Source organism: Porcisia hertigi, chromosome 27, assembly GCF_017918235.1.
Source record: "Porcisia hertigi strain C119 chromosome 27, whole genome shotgun sequence".
In the NCBI taxonomy this organism is placed as follows: Eukaryota; Euglenozoa; class Kinetoplastea; order Trypanosomatida; family Trypanosomatidae; genus Porcisia; species Porcisia hertigi.
The window spans coordinates 135,721-151,467 of NC_090586.1; the positions used below are offsets into that span (position 1 = coordinate 135,721).

Genomic DNA, 15,747 nt, shown 5'->3' on the forward strand with positions numbered 1-15,747 from the left:
GACCGCGTACTTCCCCTTTTCGCTTTTTGTGTGTGTGTGCGGAGGGACACAGCGAACTTTGCTTTAGTGCCGCATAAACGTCGCTTATGCACCTCAATGGTTTGTCTTCTCCGACACTTTTCTTTGCAGTGATGATGATGTGTGGCGATTATTTTCTTCTCTGCTGTGGGCGACGTGTTTCTCTCCCCTTTTTTTTCCTGTTACTCAAATTACTATTATTATTATTTTTTTTTTGGTTTGTTTTTACTGGCCGTCTCTGCAGTGTGGGCGTGTGTGTGTGTGTGTGTGTGTGTACCCCCTTCGTCTCCACATGCGGATGTGGCGGCGCTCGAACCCGTCAAGAGGATGGTGCCGTGTGAGGACACATTTTTGCCCGTCTACGAACACTTTTGAGCCTCTGGACACACACACACACACACACACACACACACAGTACCCGCGACACGCTCTGTCGATATCGATAGGCGCCAGTTTAAGCCCACGGCAAGGGGTCGAGGAATGCACAATGGTGAGGAGCAAAAAAAAAATGAGCGAGACGAGTAAATAATTTGAACCTCCCCGAGTCTCACGACGTCCAGTGTGTGCTGCACGCAAGACGTGTTGCGAGAGAGGGAGGTAGACAAGGAAGGGTCTCATCTACGAGAGTGTACGCGGTGCCTTCATTGTGATTGTATTCCAACAGTTGTTTTCTCCGAGCTGTTTTTTTCGTGAGTTGATGCGGGTACAAGGCTGGTGCAATCTCGCTCTTCCGCCTTGCTGTGGAAGGAGACGAGGAGAGGCGGGAAGGGGGTACGCAAAAAAAAAAAGAGATGCCAGCCCAAAACTTTACAAAAGGCGGGAGACTTTCTTTCTTCCTTTGTGTGTCGATGAAGAAGAAAGAGAAAACACGGTCATCTGACATTTTCTTTCTGTCCCCTCGGAGGCTCAGCGAAAGTGTCCCTCCGTGTAGTCACTCGTTTGCCGCACATTTCTGCGCCCCCCTCAATTTTTTGCACCCAATTGAGCACTCGATGCCGTTTGCGGATGCTTTATACCTCCTCGATTTGTCCTCTTTCCCTCTCCCTCTCTCGCTTTACTACCGATCATCTCTTTTATGTTCTCCCCCCCCCCCTCACCCCCTCGCCCCCCTCCTCGCCCCCCTTGCCCCCCTCGTCCTCCCGTTACACGTCCGTCCGTCAACTACTGACGTTTGCTGTGTCGGTGCAAACCCACAGAGAGACGTGTTGTTCCGCCATAAAATACGCGTTGCGCATACACTCGAGCGAAGGAGGGATTGTCAGGGGAGAGGGAGGAAAGGGCTAAGCGCGTCGGCTACACGGAAATTGCGGAAAGGAGGAATTGAGAAGTCGGAAGGTCAGTGGTGTATTTGGGGTGGTTTGGATGGGGTGGGCGTGGGACCATCATACAGTGGTGCGACGTGCGCGCTTTCGCGTTTGTATTTCTCTCTTCTTCCCTCCTTCATCTTGTATTTCACACTAACACGACCCACTCTCTGTGTCTGTGCCCACTTTTGGCAGTCAACGGCTACGCACTCGATCGGCAACGGCGGAGTAGTAGTCCTCGCCGCATTACTTAGATCGCCATCGCGACTTCGGTGTATGGTCATATGCGGAGGCGCAGTTCAAGCGGTCGAACTTAATATCCCCGCGGAATCTCTCTCTCTTTGACGCACATCGATGAGGCGGCTGTGGGCGCGCTCTTTCACTAGGCTCACTTTCGATATCGCGCGTCGCTGTAGTCTTGATTCTGTTAGCAGGAGTAAAGAGAGGAGGGGGGCAGCAGAGAAGGATGTCCGTCGCCGCGTTGTCCTTTATGGCGTCGAGGACCGGCACGTGCGCCGTGCTGGAGATGCGCCACCGCACCATCATCACAGGCATCGAAGCCGAGCTGCTGGATTCTTGGGCGTCGTCAGTGGATGGCGACTCAATGTCTTACGTTCTCTGGGCTTTGACTATTCCGATGCCAGTTGCCTGCTTTGCAGACGGCGTCTACGCGGCGGCCGCTCCCATTCCTCTCGCCTTCGCAAGATTCGTCTTGGGCGCACCGCACCGTCGCGCTGTAGTATCTCTGCGGCGCTGGGACATTAGTGGAGGCACTTGCTCTGCGCTTCTGCTAGCGTCTCTCGACGCATCCCCGGAGCTCGTTCGGGATGCGCTGGAAGAGGCACTCGGCATGCGTCGGGGAGCGGCACCGTTGCCGCCGTCACCGACAATTGTGCCAGTGGAGCGATGGGGGCTGAGCGGGATGGAGATGACATCCCGCGACTTACTGGCGGAGGTGGAGTGGCAACCGCTTTTACACCGTCGATGGTATGAGCTGAAGGACTATGTTCGACAGGGTACGGTGGTGCCATACTACTCTGCAAGGGCTGGCCCTCAAAGGAGCCATAGCAACGGCAGCTACTCCCGCAGCTTGGGCACGTTTAAAAGCGGTTCTGTGGCGTCGACGGCTCCCATGTTTGCCGGTGATGTGAAAGAGGCTGAGGCGGTGTCCGTGAACAGGGCGTGCGTCATGTGGACAGACGGTGTGGTTGGCCTTTTGGACGAGGTAAGGCCCTACTACCGCGTATATCAGCCAGCGCGGCAGGATAAAACGATTCGCGTGCGCCGGTTCCCTCATCGGTACGCAGACGTGGTCGGTGTGGTTCCGTTTGGGCAGCGCATCGAGGCCTTTGGTCGAGCCACGGACCCCTTCACGAAAGAGCAGTACGTCTTGGTGTACCTCCCAGCCGGGGAAGTCTTTGCGACACATATCAGCACGTACGATCTCACTTGTATCGATGAGGGACGGTACATCTGGGGCTGGTCAAAACTGGAAGGGACAAGCGGCCTTCCACTCTTGGCTGAGGCTGAGGATAGCGATGCGCGCGCTAGCGAAGCCATTGCCGACCCGGGCAACAGCCGCGCAGTTGCATTGCCCATGGGTGGCGCACGCTTGAGTACGCACGAAGGTGATCGAGCGCATGTCATGCCGTTCTCGGAGCCCACGTTCTACACCCCTGTCCGAGACGGTCGCCCTGTGCGCATTCGGTCGAAGCCTTCGCTGTCGTCGTCAGTGCTGCGGGAGATGGAGACAAACGAGGTGCGGGCGGCTGTTGCACTCGTGACGGTGCCACTGTGCCTCTCATCGGACACAGCACGCGCACCAATCAACCACGTCTTTTTGGAATGGCAACAGGGAGGCTACTCTTTGCTGCGCAACTCTACGGAGTCTTTTCTGGCACCGCTGCAGCTATCGCGCGTGCCACGCCGCTTTCCCATCCACACGCGCAGCGGTGGCGACGACATGACAGCCGCGCCGGAGGTATTGGATCTCTGCGGGCGACGCAAATTCAAGCGCAGGCGCTCTGCCACCATCTCAGAGGCGGTGGATGAGGATGCAAAGTTAGCAGAGTTTTTTCGACCTCATCGTGCGTCGGCGCACGTTGCCTCCGATGCTTCTCTGCTGAACCCGAGCTCCTTGCCAAAGCCTCTGCAGGAGTCTCTAAGGAAGGGAGTGGTGCGCCTGGAGGACTTACCCACCTTAAAGGAGGAGAGCGAAGTTGGGGAGAGCGACAGTGACTTGAGTGACAGTGACATGAGTGACTTGAGCGACATGTCATGACAGCCCACTAAACGCCCTGCGCTCTTAACCCTCATTTTCTTTCAGCCGCAGCGCCGTTTTCGTCTTCTCACACGTCTCTTCGCATGCACACATTCCTTTCTCCCCTTCTGTGTCGTTCAACGGTGGTTGATCTCGCTGTGTGTGTATGTGTGTGTGTGTGTGTGATGCGGTGCGCTTAGGATTCTTCATTTATGGCTTCTTTTGCCCCCCCACACACACACACACACCTCCTCCCCATGCTTTGAGGAGACATGTAATGCGTCAAGGTAACTTCTCAGTGCGTGCCTGTGTCGTTGCATTCTACCTCAGGGGTGCAGGCCATGCGCAGATGCACAGGTGGTGGTGGGGTGGTGCGGGGAAACATGGACATGGTCGGGGGGACAGTGAGAGAGTTGCTGTGGCTACTCCAGTATATTCTCTCCTTCCTCTACACGGGGAATGCCAGTGCCCCGTATTTTGCTGCACATTATTTTATTCCTCTGGAATGTGCTGAGGCACATACACGTGCACATGTGCGTATGTATACATATCCACACTCACTACGCTGATGTCTGCCTGACTGCTCTCACTTTTTCTCTCCCTACTCTTTCTCTTCCCTTTCGCTGCTTCGTCACTGGTGTCTATCACGCCGCCACTCGTGAATGTTTATGTATGTGTCTTCCTATACAATATTTTGCATATCTACATACATAATGCATGTTCGTATCTGTATCAATCGATCAATATATATATATATACATGTGTGTACATTTCTTTTCCCAGTGTGCCTACCCGCGCGTGTGAAGCTCTCTGTCAAAACATATCTGGTTTTTGGTTTCTCCTTCCACTCTATCGTTGTCTCGACGTGTACTTCTCTTGTTCCCTCGCTATTGAGAAGAATCACGCCGTGCCGAGACACCCCCCCCTGCCTACACAGACACCTTTTCTCCAGAAAAAGTCCCAAGGTTAGGGTGAGACAAGAGATCAATACCCCTGGTGGGTAGAGCTGTTTTGCTCTGGAAAGCGGTGGCAGCTAGCACCAGCGGCCACAGGCAACAAGCACACACGCGAGGCGCAGAGTGTCGAGACGGGCAACCACTCAGCCAGCACTGCAGCACCACTCGCTGTGTCTTCCCACACTTGGCGATTTGCAATATATATATATATATTTATATGTATATATTTGTTTTTTTCTTTTTTTGAAGTTCTCAATCAGTTGTATGAAGCATTTGCGGGAGGACTTCAGCGCGCGTGATATTTTGCCTGCACCCTCCCTTTTCTAGCTTTCCTACACTGTCTTCGGCCCCTCGTGGACAGCTCTCCAGTATAATACCTCCATTCACCCTCTTCTTCCATTGCCTTGGTTTTGTTTGTCTTCTCCCCTGAGGTGGTACTCCTCATCCCTGTAAAAAAACAGTACAAGGCAGACGTTTTCCCTTCCCCTCACGTACACACAGACATACTCGTGTGCGTTTGCGTAACTCAACTTGCGAGATTGAGTTTTTGTTGTCTCTTCATTGCTTTTCTTTTGGTTTTGTGACTTTTGGACATTATCCCCCCCCTTTGCTCCCCCCCTCTCCTTTGCCCCCCTCTCTCGAGGAGTCAAGTGACTTCGTGCAAGAGCGGTGCTCCCCTGTCCCCCTTCCCGTCTCTCGTACGAACCCACACTCTTTTCCCTTACTCCCTCTCTTCTCCCCCGTTCAGCACTGCTGCTGTTGTGCGTGTGTCGTCAATTAGGTTGCTCTTGTTGTATTGTTGGTCGGCTTCCCGCTTAAGCGCCCAACTCCTCCTCCCCCTCCTCCCTTCCCTCTGCCCATCATTTGTACTATATATATTTCACATTTTTTTTCCATACCGCTGCTGGTCGCACATAAACACGCAGTGGTATACCGCGCATATACAAGCAAACACACGCTGTCGTTTGTTTGTGTGCCTCGTGCAGCGTGACGCGCCTTTTTCCCCACCCTTCTTTCGCCTTCACGTACCTCTCATCAGTGGTTGCTCACTGACATGCACATTCTCTTATTTTTTTCTTGACTTTGTTTCTCATTTCCCGCATTAGATAGGCAGCGAAGAAGTGTGTGTGTGTGTGTGTGTGTGTGTGATCCTGTGCACCAGGGCAAGATAAAATTTTGAGTGGTGTGGCAAGCAGTGCAGCACTAAACAGAAGGCGGATAAGACACCACTGAGGCCGAGATCCACGACGGACGTGAGCTTCGCTACCCACCGGAGACAAGGTGCGCACGCCATCCACTGAGAGTATGCCACCTGGTGTGCATACCATCACACGCACTTGAAAAAAAAAAAGAACCCGCCATACTGTTCGTCTGTTGTTCTTTGTCTGTTGTCTGTTGTTTGTTGTTTGTTGTGTTCCCGTGTTTTTCTGCGTCTACCGACCTTCCCCCCCCCCCCACCACACATCGCACATTTCTGCTTTGCCGAACCCCCCCCCCCTTCCCCCTTTCTACATATCGCGCATTCCGTGAGCCGCAGGTTACTTGGCCCACCGAACTACGTTTTTTTTTCTTTTGTTATTTTTCGTTATCGATTTCGGTGAAGTGAACCACCTTGCACGATGGCGGCAGCAGGCATCCACGAAGTGCCAGACAGCAGCACTGCGTTCGTGGACCACGAGTTCAGTAGGAACAACGACCACATTGCCGATGTGTGGATTTCTATTCGCGACTTGTATCCAGGCGGGACCAATCACCCCCTGCTGCCCGAAACCTTCTCGCGCGAGCACTTTGGTCAGGGCAACCACTATGAGTGCTTTATGCTCTCAGCGCTTGCGACGCTGGTCCGCTTCCCTGATGTGATTCGCAACTGCTTTGTGACAAAGAAGGTGCGCCAGGATGGCCGGTACACATTCCAGTTCTTCCGCGGACGGGAGTGGGTGAAGGTCGAGATCGATGACCGTATTGCCATGGAGGAGGGCGACGTGCTCTATGTGCGCTCCCCTACGGAGCACTGGTGGCCGCTGCTGCTGGAGAAGGCGTACGCGAAGTTCTACACCGCATACGACCACCTGGAGGGCTGCACACTGCAGGAGGCGTTTCATGACCTGACCGGCAACCCGGTGCTGAACATCCCGATGGACGCCAAGCTGGCGAAGGCAGCCGGCGCTGAGGTGACTGGTGGCTTTTACTGGCTGGACTTGGCCCAGCGCATCCAGTCTGGGAATTTTGTCGCTTCTGCCCTGACCAAGGACATCGAGCTCGAGGCTATGGGTCTTCAGCGCGAGCAGCAGTACGGCATCCTCGACATCTTTTCCCTTAACGGCACTTCAGCGCTGGATGACATCCTTGTGCACATGCACAACCCCTTCGAAGATCCGGAGTTCATCTACACTGGGCCCTTTAACCGGAATGACCCAGCGTGGTCGATGAAGCAGCGCCTGAAATACGAGGTTGACAGCCCCAGCTCCATCTTTTTGCCTCTAAACGTTTTCCTCCGCATTGTAAACTCGATGCAGCTGTGCTACATTAGTACTCTCGCCTCGGATGTGATGTACTTCCAGGACGCCTGGGCGGGCGAGTCGGCTGGCGGGAACCCCACCTTCGTCACGTGGCGCAAGAATCCTCTCTACTGCATCCGAAATCGAGGCACAGAGGCGGTGACGCTCTCATTTGTAATCAAGCAGGATGATCAGAGGCACCTGAAAGGGCCAGAGGAGATGTCCACGTACAAGCAGTGCGGCATGATTCTCGCACAGTACTCGTACCCCTGTCCCACCCCGACCTTCTGGGTGACGGGCAACAACCACAAGATCATCTACAGGAGTCTTTTCCTCAACTCACGCGAAGTGGCGAACGCCATCACCGTTCCACCGCAGTCATTGTGCTATTTTGCAGCTTCTTGCATGCATCCAGGCGAGGAAGCGAACTTCCTGCTGTCTGTCCACCACACGCTCCAGAAGGACCAACGCAATATCACTATAGAGAAGCTCACGGTGCCTGGAATGGACTGGGAGAATCCTCTCAGAGGAACTCTCGAGCTGCGCATGCACACCAAGGACCGCCTTGATTTTTATGTAGATGAGCCTGCCGATGTTCATATCCTTCTTCATCAAACAAATCCCTACGTGAGTCCTAAAACCGGCGGCGATGCAGTGGTGCAGTCTTATGTCGGCATGTACCTCTACGACGACACGGACCGAAAGATTGGCGGTGTGCACGCGGCAACCAATTTTCGCGAAACGAGCATCATCCACCGCCTTCCTCGTAGTGGTCGCTACGCGCTTTCCATCACGTGTCCACGAAGCAAAGACAGCGTGCCCGCCAATCTGACTATAGTGTCTTCCTTTGACAGCCACATCCGCCCTGTCGGGGCCCCTGATGATGCCCTCCTACTACCAGATGAATCCGAGAGCCTAGCGGATAGCGAATACGAACGCAAACGCGTGGCTCGCATAGACTACAACTCATTCCAAGGACTACCCAGAAATGCGCGTGAGCACCCAGAGAGTAGCGCCCCGTTTGAGGACCGTGGATTTATGCTGGCTAACCGCGTTGTGACATCGGAACCGTGGGTGCACATTGGCGACCTTTACCCCGAGGGTAAGACAAGGCCACTGCTGCCGACCGAGCTGAGCCGCGATCAGTTCGAGCAGGGCGACCACTACAACTGCAGCCTGCTGACGGCGTTCGCGGCGCTGCTGGAGAACCACCCCGATGTGATTCGAAACTGCTTCATTTCGACGAACCCGCGCAAGGACGGTCGCTACACGTTCCAGTTCCACCGCTACGGGCAGTGGGTGAAGGTGGAGATTGACGACCGTATTCCAATGGTGAAGGGCGGCACGGTGTTTTGCCGCTCGCCGACGCACCACTGGTGGCCGCTGCTGCTGGAGAAGGCGTACGCGAAGTTCTACACGCTCTACGAGAACTTAGCGGGCTGCTCGCTCGCTGAGGTTTTTCATGACTTCTCCGGGTGCCCCGTCATCAACACTCCGCTCGACGCACCACTGGCAAAGTCGCTTGGGTTTGATATAGCATCTCCCGTGTATTGGGTTGAGGTGCTGCGTGACGAGCTGCGCACAACGGCTGTAGGGGCTCAAGCTGGGGATGCCGCAGAGAGTATTGGCCTGATACCTAACCAATTTTACGGTGTTCTTGACATCCTTTCCGTTTCTAGGCAGCCTCGTTCCCTCAGCGAGGTCATTGTTCAGCTGCACAACCCGTGCATGGAGAACACCTACACTGGTCCTATGGCCGACCCGGCAGACCCACGGTGGGCATCGCGAGAGATGCGCCACTACAGCCTCACGCCGAAATTCATTTTCATGCCAGTCGACACCTTTTTGCGCTCTTTTTTCACCATGTCGCAAGCTCATGTTCGCGGCTTAGTCGAGCCGTGCAGGAGTTTCCACAGCGAATGGGGTGACGGCACGAACGGCGGCAACCCATTGCTGCTCACGTGGCGTGAAAACCCGCTTTACATTGTTCGCAATGAAAGCAACGAGGAGGTGGAGTTGATGGCCATGATTCGACAGCCAGACAAGCGGCACCAGCTTCACGTGTTGCCCGAGCTGAACTACGTGCGTTGTGACCTTCTCTTCGCACATAGCATGGATAATACATCACCTCCGACGTACCTCGTCACCCATAACAGTCACCACGTAGTCCAAAAAGGCGCCTTCCTTAATTACCGCGAGGTGGCGAGTACGATCAACGTTCCGCCTCGGTCACTGTGCTACCTCGTTCCAACAGCCATGCACCATGAGAGGAGCGCTTTCTTGCTTTCGTATTGGCACCGCAGACCGGAGGACGAAGGCGCGGTGATCATCTCTCGTCTTAGTGTTGATGTCGCACGCGACCTCCCGGCTGTGAAGCACGTCACTATTGAGCGCGGGGGCAAAAATCGGGTAGACTTTTTCGTCGATTTGCCGACGGATGCGCACATTCTCCTCACGCAATGGAGCCGAGACGCCCACTCCAGTAACGAAGTGCGTACTGACAATTACGTTGGCATGTACCTCTACGACGACGAGAACCAGCCAGTGGCGGGGGTATCCGCGGCGTCAAACCTAAAGGAAATCGGTCTAGTGACACACCTGCCTGCTCAAGGTCATTACGTGCTCTCCATCACATGCCCAGAGGCGCGGGACGAGGAGGTGAGATGTAGAGTAGAGATTGTGTGCGCCGAGGCTGCTCGGGTGCGGATCACAGACGCGTATGAGAGCTCGTCGATCCATGCGGGCTTGTCGGGGCCACCACATGAGCTGATCGGTGGCGATGAAGCGCTAGAAGAGAGTGATCCCAGAGTGCACTCGTCGGCGGCAGCTGTGGAGAAAACGCCGAGTGAGAGTATGCAGTCACAGGCCAGCGCGGGCTGTTCAGTGCCTGCAGATGCCTATGCGGAAGCGGAGGAGGGGGGGTTGATACCTTCGCCATCGTTTATGCCTCCGCAATATGAGGGTATACCGACCGCAGATCTGCCCCTCATGGACGATTCCGCGTTTGCAAAGATGGCGCAGGAGAGAAAGCATCTAGGAGTGCATTCGTCGCACAACGAGGCCCGAACAAACACCCTTGAGAGGGCAATGGGACAGCTAGCGGCGGGGATGGCCAACGACATGCACACGCAGGAGCGCGCTTTCCTCGGACAGCAGGTGGAGGGGGTACCACTTGCGTTGCTTCCGCTAGACGACGAGGAGTTTCTTCGATTAGAGAACGAGCTTCGACTGGCTATGCGAGATCCTGAGAAGAATCGTGACCGTGTCGCGGCGCTACAGGAAATGCTCAAGGAGCGAGCGAGAAAGAAAGCGACGGATATGAAGAATGACGAGCGCACGAAACTTTACGGTCGGCCCAATGGAGTGCCCATCAACTTGCTTGACCTCGATGGAGATCACGCCATCTGCAGCCTCGAGATGGAGCGCAGGATACTTTTGAGCAAGCCGGACACCGACCCGCGCGCAATCGCTGCGATCGAGGAGCGGTTGCGCGCCCTTGTGGCAGCCTTGGCAGATAAGTTTCGTGATGACATGCGTGCCGAAATCACAGGCAAATTGCACCGGAGCGCCTCTTCTGTCTCCATCAGCAGTGATGCCCCGTGCAGGGAAATGGAGCAAAAGCTGTACGATCTCATGTCAGAGGACCGCACTTACCACAAGAACCAGATCCGCGACATAAAGGATGCCATCCGTAAGAGAATCATGGAGCTCAAGCAACACTCTTTGAACTCCGTTCGCGCCTTCCTCGGAGACAAGTCCTTTGGTATTCCTCTGGAGCAACTCCCACTCCACAGCGATCCAGAGTACATGGAGAAAGAGTCTGCTCTCAAGAAAGGCTTGCTCAACTCCCTCCCGGAGAGTGAGATCAACGCACTGAAAAGCGCCATGGAAAAACGAGTCCACGAGCTCGCCGCCGAGAGGCTGGCGCAACTCTACCCTTTCATCGACAGAAACCCTAGAGGTGTTCTTCTTTCCACGCTTCCAGAGGTTGGTGAAGACCAAATATTCTGGGAGGCCATTGAGAAATTTGAAGGGGCCAGAGAGACCCACGAACGCTCCACGTTGCAGCTTCGTGCAAGTGAAAACGCGGTCAACGAACGCCTCTGTCAAATCGCACAGACGCACACATGGAAAGAGCGCCAAGCATACCTCGATCCCCGGCCAGCGGGAGTACCGCTCCACGCCATTCCTCTTGACCAAAACGAAGAGTTCCTGATGGTCGAGAACAAACGTCGCAAATCACTCGCCTCAAATCCCGATGAACAGAGTAACATCCGGCAGCTTGATGCTGCTCTAAATGAGATCGCGAAAGACCTTGCGCACGACAAGAAGTGGGCGGACCGCGAGCGCGTGCTGGACCCGAAGCCGGAGGGCGTGCCGCTGTGCTACCTTGCGCTGGACGACGACGCCGCCTTCACTGCGCTCGAGGACGAGTGGCGTGTGCTGATGGAGGACCCGCAGCGCAACGCGAAGGCTCTGTCGGCCGTTGAGATGCAGATGAACGACCGTGCGCACGCGCTGGCGCACGACAAGAAGTGGGCGGACCGCGAGCGCGTGCTGGACCCGAAGCCGGAGGGCGTGCCGCTGCGCTACCTTGCGCTGGACGACGACGCCGCCTTCACTGCGCTCGAGGACGAGTGGCGTGTGCTGATGGAGGACCCGCAGCGCAACGCGAAGGCCTTGAAGGACGTTGAGATGCAGATGAACGACCGTGCGCACGCGCTGGCGCACGACAAGAAGTGGGCGGACCGCGAGCGCGTGTTGGACCCGAAGCCGGAGGGCGTGCCGCTGCGCCACCTTGCGCTGGACGACGACGCCGCCTTCACTGCGCTCGAGGACGAGTGGCGTGTGCTGATGGAGGACCCGCAGCGCAACGCGAAGGCCCTGAAGGACGTTGAGATGCAGATGAACGACCGTGCGCACGCGCTGGCGCACGACAAGAAGTGGGCGGACCGCGAGCGCGTGTTGGGCCCGAAGCCGGAGGGCGTGCCGCTGCGCTACCTTGCGCTGGACGACGACGCCGCCTTCACTGCGCTCGAGGACGAGTGGCGTGTGCTGATGGAGGACCCGCAGCGCAACGCGAAGGCTCTGTCTGCGCTGGAGATGCAGATGAACGACCGTGCGCACGCGCTGGCGCACGACAAGAGGTGGGCGGACCGCGAGCGCGTGTTGGACCCGAAGCCGGAGGGCGTGCCGCTGCGCTACCTTGCGCTGGACGACGACGCCGCCTTCACTGCGCTCGAGGACGAGTGGCGTGTGCTGATGGAGGACCCGCAGCGCAACGCGAAGGCTCTGTCTGACGCTGGAGATGCAGATGAACGACCGTGCGCACGCGCTGGCGCACGACAAGAAGTGGGCGGACCGCGAGCGCGTGTTGGGCCCGAAGCCGGAGGGCGTGCCGCTGCGCCACCTTGCGCTGGACGACGACGCCGCCTTCACTGCGCTCGAGGACGAGTGGCGTGTGCTGATGGAGGACCCGCAGCGCAACGCGAAGGCTCTGTCGGACGCTGGAGATGCAGATGAACGACCGTGCGCACGCGCTGGCGCACGACAAGAAGTGGGCGGACCGCGAGCGCGTGCTGGACCCGAAGCCGGAGGGCGTGCCGCTGCGCTACCTTGCGCTGGACGACGACGCCGCCTTCACTGCGCTCGAGGACGAGTGGCGTGTGCTGATGGAGGACCCGCAGCGCAACGCGAAGGCTCTGTCGGCGCTGGAGATGCAGATGAACGACCGTGCGCACGCGCTGGCGCACGACAAGAAGTGGGCGGACCGCGAGCGCGTGCTGGACCCGAAGCCGGAGGGCGTGCCGCTGCGCTACCTTGCGCTGGACGACGACGCCGCCTTCACTGCGCTCGAGGACGAGTGGCGTGTGCTGATGGAGGACCCGCAGCGCAACGCGAAGGCCCTGAAGGACGTTGAGATGCAGATGAACGACCGTGCGCACGCGCTGGCGCACGACAAGAAGTGGGCGGACCGCGAGCGCGTGCTGGGCCCGAAGCCGGAGGGCGTGCCGCTGCGCCACCTTGCGCTGGACGACGACGCCGCCTTCACTGCGCTCGAGGACGAGTGGCGTGTGCTGATGGAGGACCCGCAGCGCAACGCGAAGGCTCTGTCTGCGCTGGAGATGCAGATGAACGACCGTGCGCACGCGCTGGCGCACGACAAGAAGTGGGCGGACCGCGAGCGCGTGTTGGACCCGAGGCCGGAGGGCGTGCCGCTGCGCCACCTTGCGCTGGACGACGACGCCGCCTTCACTGCGCTCGAGGACGAGTGGCGTGTGCTGATGGAGGACCCGCAGCGCAACGCGAAGGCTCTGTCGGCGCTGGAGATGCAGATGAACGACCGTGCGCACGCGCTGGCGCACGACAAGAAGTGGGCGGACCGCGAGCGCGTGCTGGACCCGAAGCCGGAGGGCGTGCCGCTGCGCTACCTTGCGCTGGACGACGACGCCGCCTTCACTGCGCTCGAGGACGAGTGGCGTGTGCTGATGGAGGACCCGCAGCGCAACGCGAAGGCCCTGAAGGACGTTGAGATGCAGATGAACGACCGTGCGCACGCGCTGGCGCACGACAAGAAGTGGGCGGACCGCGAGCGCGTGTTGGGCCCGAAGCCGGAGGGCGTGCCGCTGCGCCACCTTGCGCTGGACGACGACGCCGCCTTCACTGCGCTCGAGGACGAGTGGCGTGTGCTGATGGAGGACCCGCAGCGCAACGCGAAGGCCCTGAAGGACGTTGAGATGCAGATGAACGACCGTGCGCACGCGCTGGCGCACGACAAGAAGTGGGCGGACCGCGAGCGCGTGTTGGGCCCGAAGCCGGAGGGCGTGCCGCTGCGCCACCTTGCGCTGGACGACGACGCCGCCTTCACTGCGCTCGAGGACGAGTGGCGTGTGCTGATGGAGGACCCGCAGCGCAACGCGAAGGCCCTGAAGGACGTTGAGATGCAGATGAACGACCGTGCGCACGCGCTGGCGCACGACAAGAAGTGGGCGGACCGCGAGCGCGTGTTGGGCCCGAAGCCGGAGGGCGTGCCGCTGCGCCACCTTGCGCTGGACGACGACGCCGCCTTCACTGCGCTCGAGGACGAGTGGCGTGTGCTGATGGAGGACCCGCAGCGCAACGCGAAGGCCCTGAAGGACGTTGAGATGCAGATGAACGACCGTGCGCACGCGCTGGCGCACGACAAGAAGTGGGCGGACCGCGAGCGCGTGTTGGGCCCGAAGCCGGAGGGCGTGCCGCTGCGCCACCTTGCGCTGGACGACGACGCCGCCTTCACTGCGCTCGAGGACGAGTGGCGTGTGCTGATGGAGGACCCGCAGCGCAACGCGAAGGCTCTGTCTGCGCTGGAGATGCAGATGAACGACCGTGCGCACGCGCTGGCGCACGACAAGAAGTGGGCGGACCGCGAGCGCGTGTTGGACCCGAAGCCGGAGGGCGTGCCGCTGCGCCACCTTGCGCTGGACGACGACGCCGCCTTCACTGCGCTCGAGGACGAGTGGCGTGTGCTGATGGAGGACCCGCAGCGCAACGCGAAGGCTCTGTCGGCGCTGGAGATGCAGATGAACGACCGTGCGCACGCGCTGGCGCACGACAAGAAGTGGGCGGACCGCGAGCGCGTGCTGGACCCGAAGCCGGAGGGCGTGCCGCTGCGCTACCTTGCGCTGGACGACGACGCCGCCTTCACTGCGCTCGAGGACGAGTGGCGTGTGCTGATGGAGGACCCGCAGCGCAACGCGAAGGCCCTGAAGGACGTTGAGATGCAGATGAACGACCGTGCGCACGCGCTGGCGCACGACAAGAAGTGGGCGGACCGCGAGCGCGTGTTGGGCCCGAAGCCGGAGGGCGTGCCGCTGCGCCACCTTGCGCTGGACGACGACGCCGCCTTCACTGCGCTCGAGGACGAGTGGCGTGTGCTGATGGAGGACCCGCAGCGCAACGCGAAGGCCCTGAAGGACGTTGAGATGCAGATGAACGACCGTGCGCACGCGCTGGCGCACGACAAGAAGTGGGCGGACCGCGAGCGCGTGTTGGGCCCGAAGCCGGAGGGCGTGCCGCTGCGCCACATTGCGCTGGACGACGACGCCGCCTTCACTGCGCTCGAGGACGAGTGGCGTGTGCTGATGGAGGACCCGCAGCGCAACGCGAAGGCCCTGAAGGACGTTGAGATGCAGATGAACGACCGTGCGCACGCGCTGGCGCACGACAAGAAGTGGGCGGACCGCGAGCGCGTGTTGGGCCCGAAGCCGGAGGGCGTGCCGCTGCGCCACATTGCGCTGGACGACGACGCCGCCTTCACTGCGCTCGAGGACGAGTGGCGTGTGCTGATGGAGAACCCGCAGCGCAACGCGAAGGCCCTGAAGGACGTTGAGATGCAGATGAACGACCGTGCGCACGCGCTGGCGCACGACAAGAAGTGGGTGGACCGAGAGCGCGTGTTGGGGCTGAAGCCGGAGGGCGTGCCGCTGCGCTACCTTGCGCTGGACGACGACGCCGCCTTCACTGCGCTCGAGGACGAGTGGCGTGTGCTGATGGAGGACCCGCAGCGCAACGCGAAGGCCCTGAAGGACGTTGAGATGCAGATGAACGACCGTGCGCACGCGCTGGCGCACGACAAGAAGTGGGCGGACCGCGAGCGCGTGTTGGGCCCGAAGCCGGAGGGCGTGCCGCTGCGCCACATTGCGCTGGACGACGACGCCGCCTTCACTGCGCTC

The 15,747-nt window shown here is 58.7% G+C and overlaps 2 protein-coding genes across 2 annotated transcripts in view; both read left to right on the plus strand.

Moving 5' to 3' along the window:
- Nucleotides 1-1,788: 1,788 nt before the first annotated feature.
- Nucleotides 1,789-3,603, plus strand: JKF63_03212 (uncharacterized protein; the record flags this gene model as incomplete). Its single annotated transcript, XM_067899232.1, has 1 exon — nt 1,789-3,603. The coding sequence occupies one exon, from the start codon at nt 1,789-1,791 to the stop codon at nt 3,601-3,603; it is 1,815 nt and encodes a 604-aa protein (XP_067756022.1).
- A 3,445-nt stretch (nt 3,604-7,048) lies between these two features.
- The window catches only part of JKF63_03213 (uncharacterized protein), a gene marked incomplete at both ends in the record, with an annotated part of 63,247 nt that continues 54,548 nt past the window's right edge, over nt 7,049-15,747 (plus strand). The window contains 4 exons of the mRNA XM_067899233.1: nt 7,049-9,784; nt 10,169-10,345; nt 11,564-12,283; nt 12,895-14,937. Coding sequence (XP_067756023.1) covers nt 7,049-9,784; nt 10,169-10,345; nt 11,564-12,283; nt 12,895-14,937 — 5,676 coding nt within the window. The remainder of the gene's footprint in view (nt 9,785-10,168; nt 10,346-11,563; nt 12,284-12,894; nt 14,938-15,747) is intronic.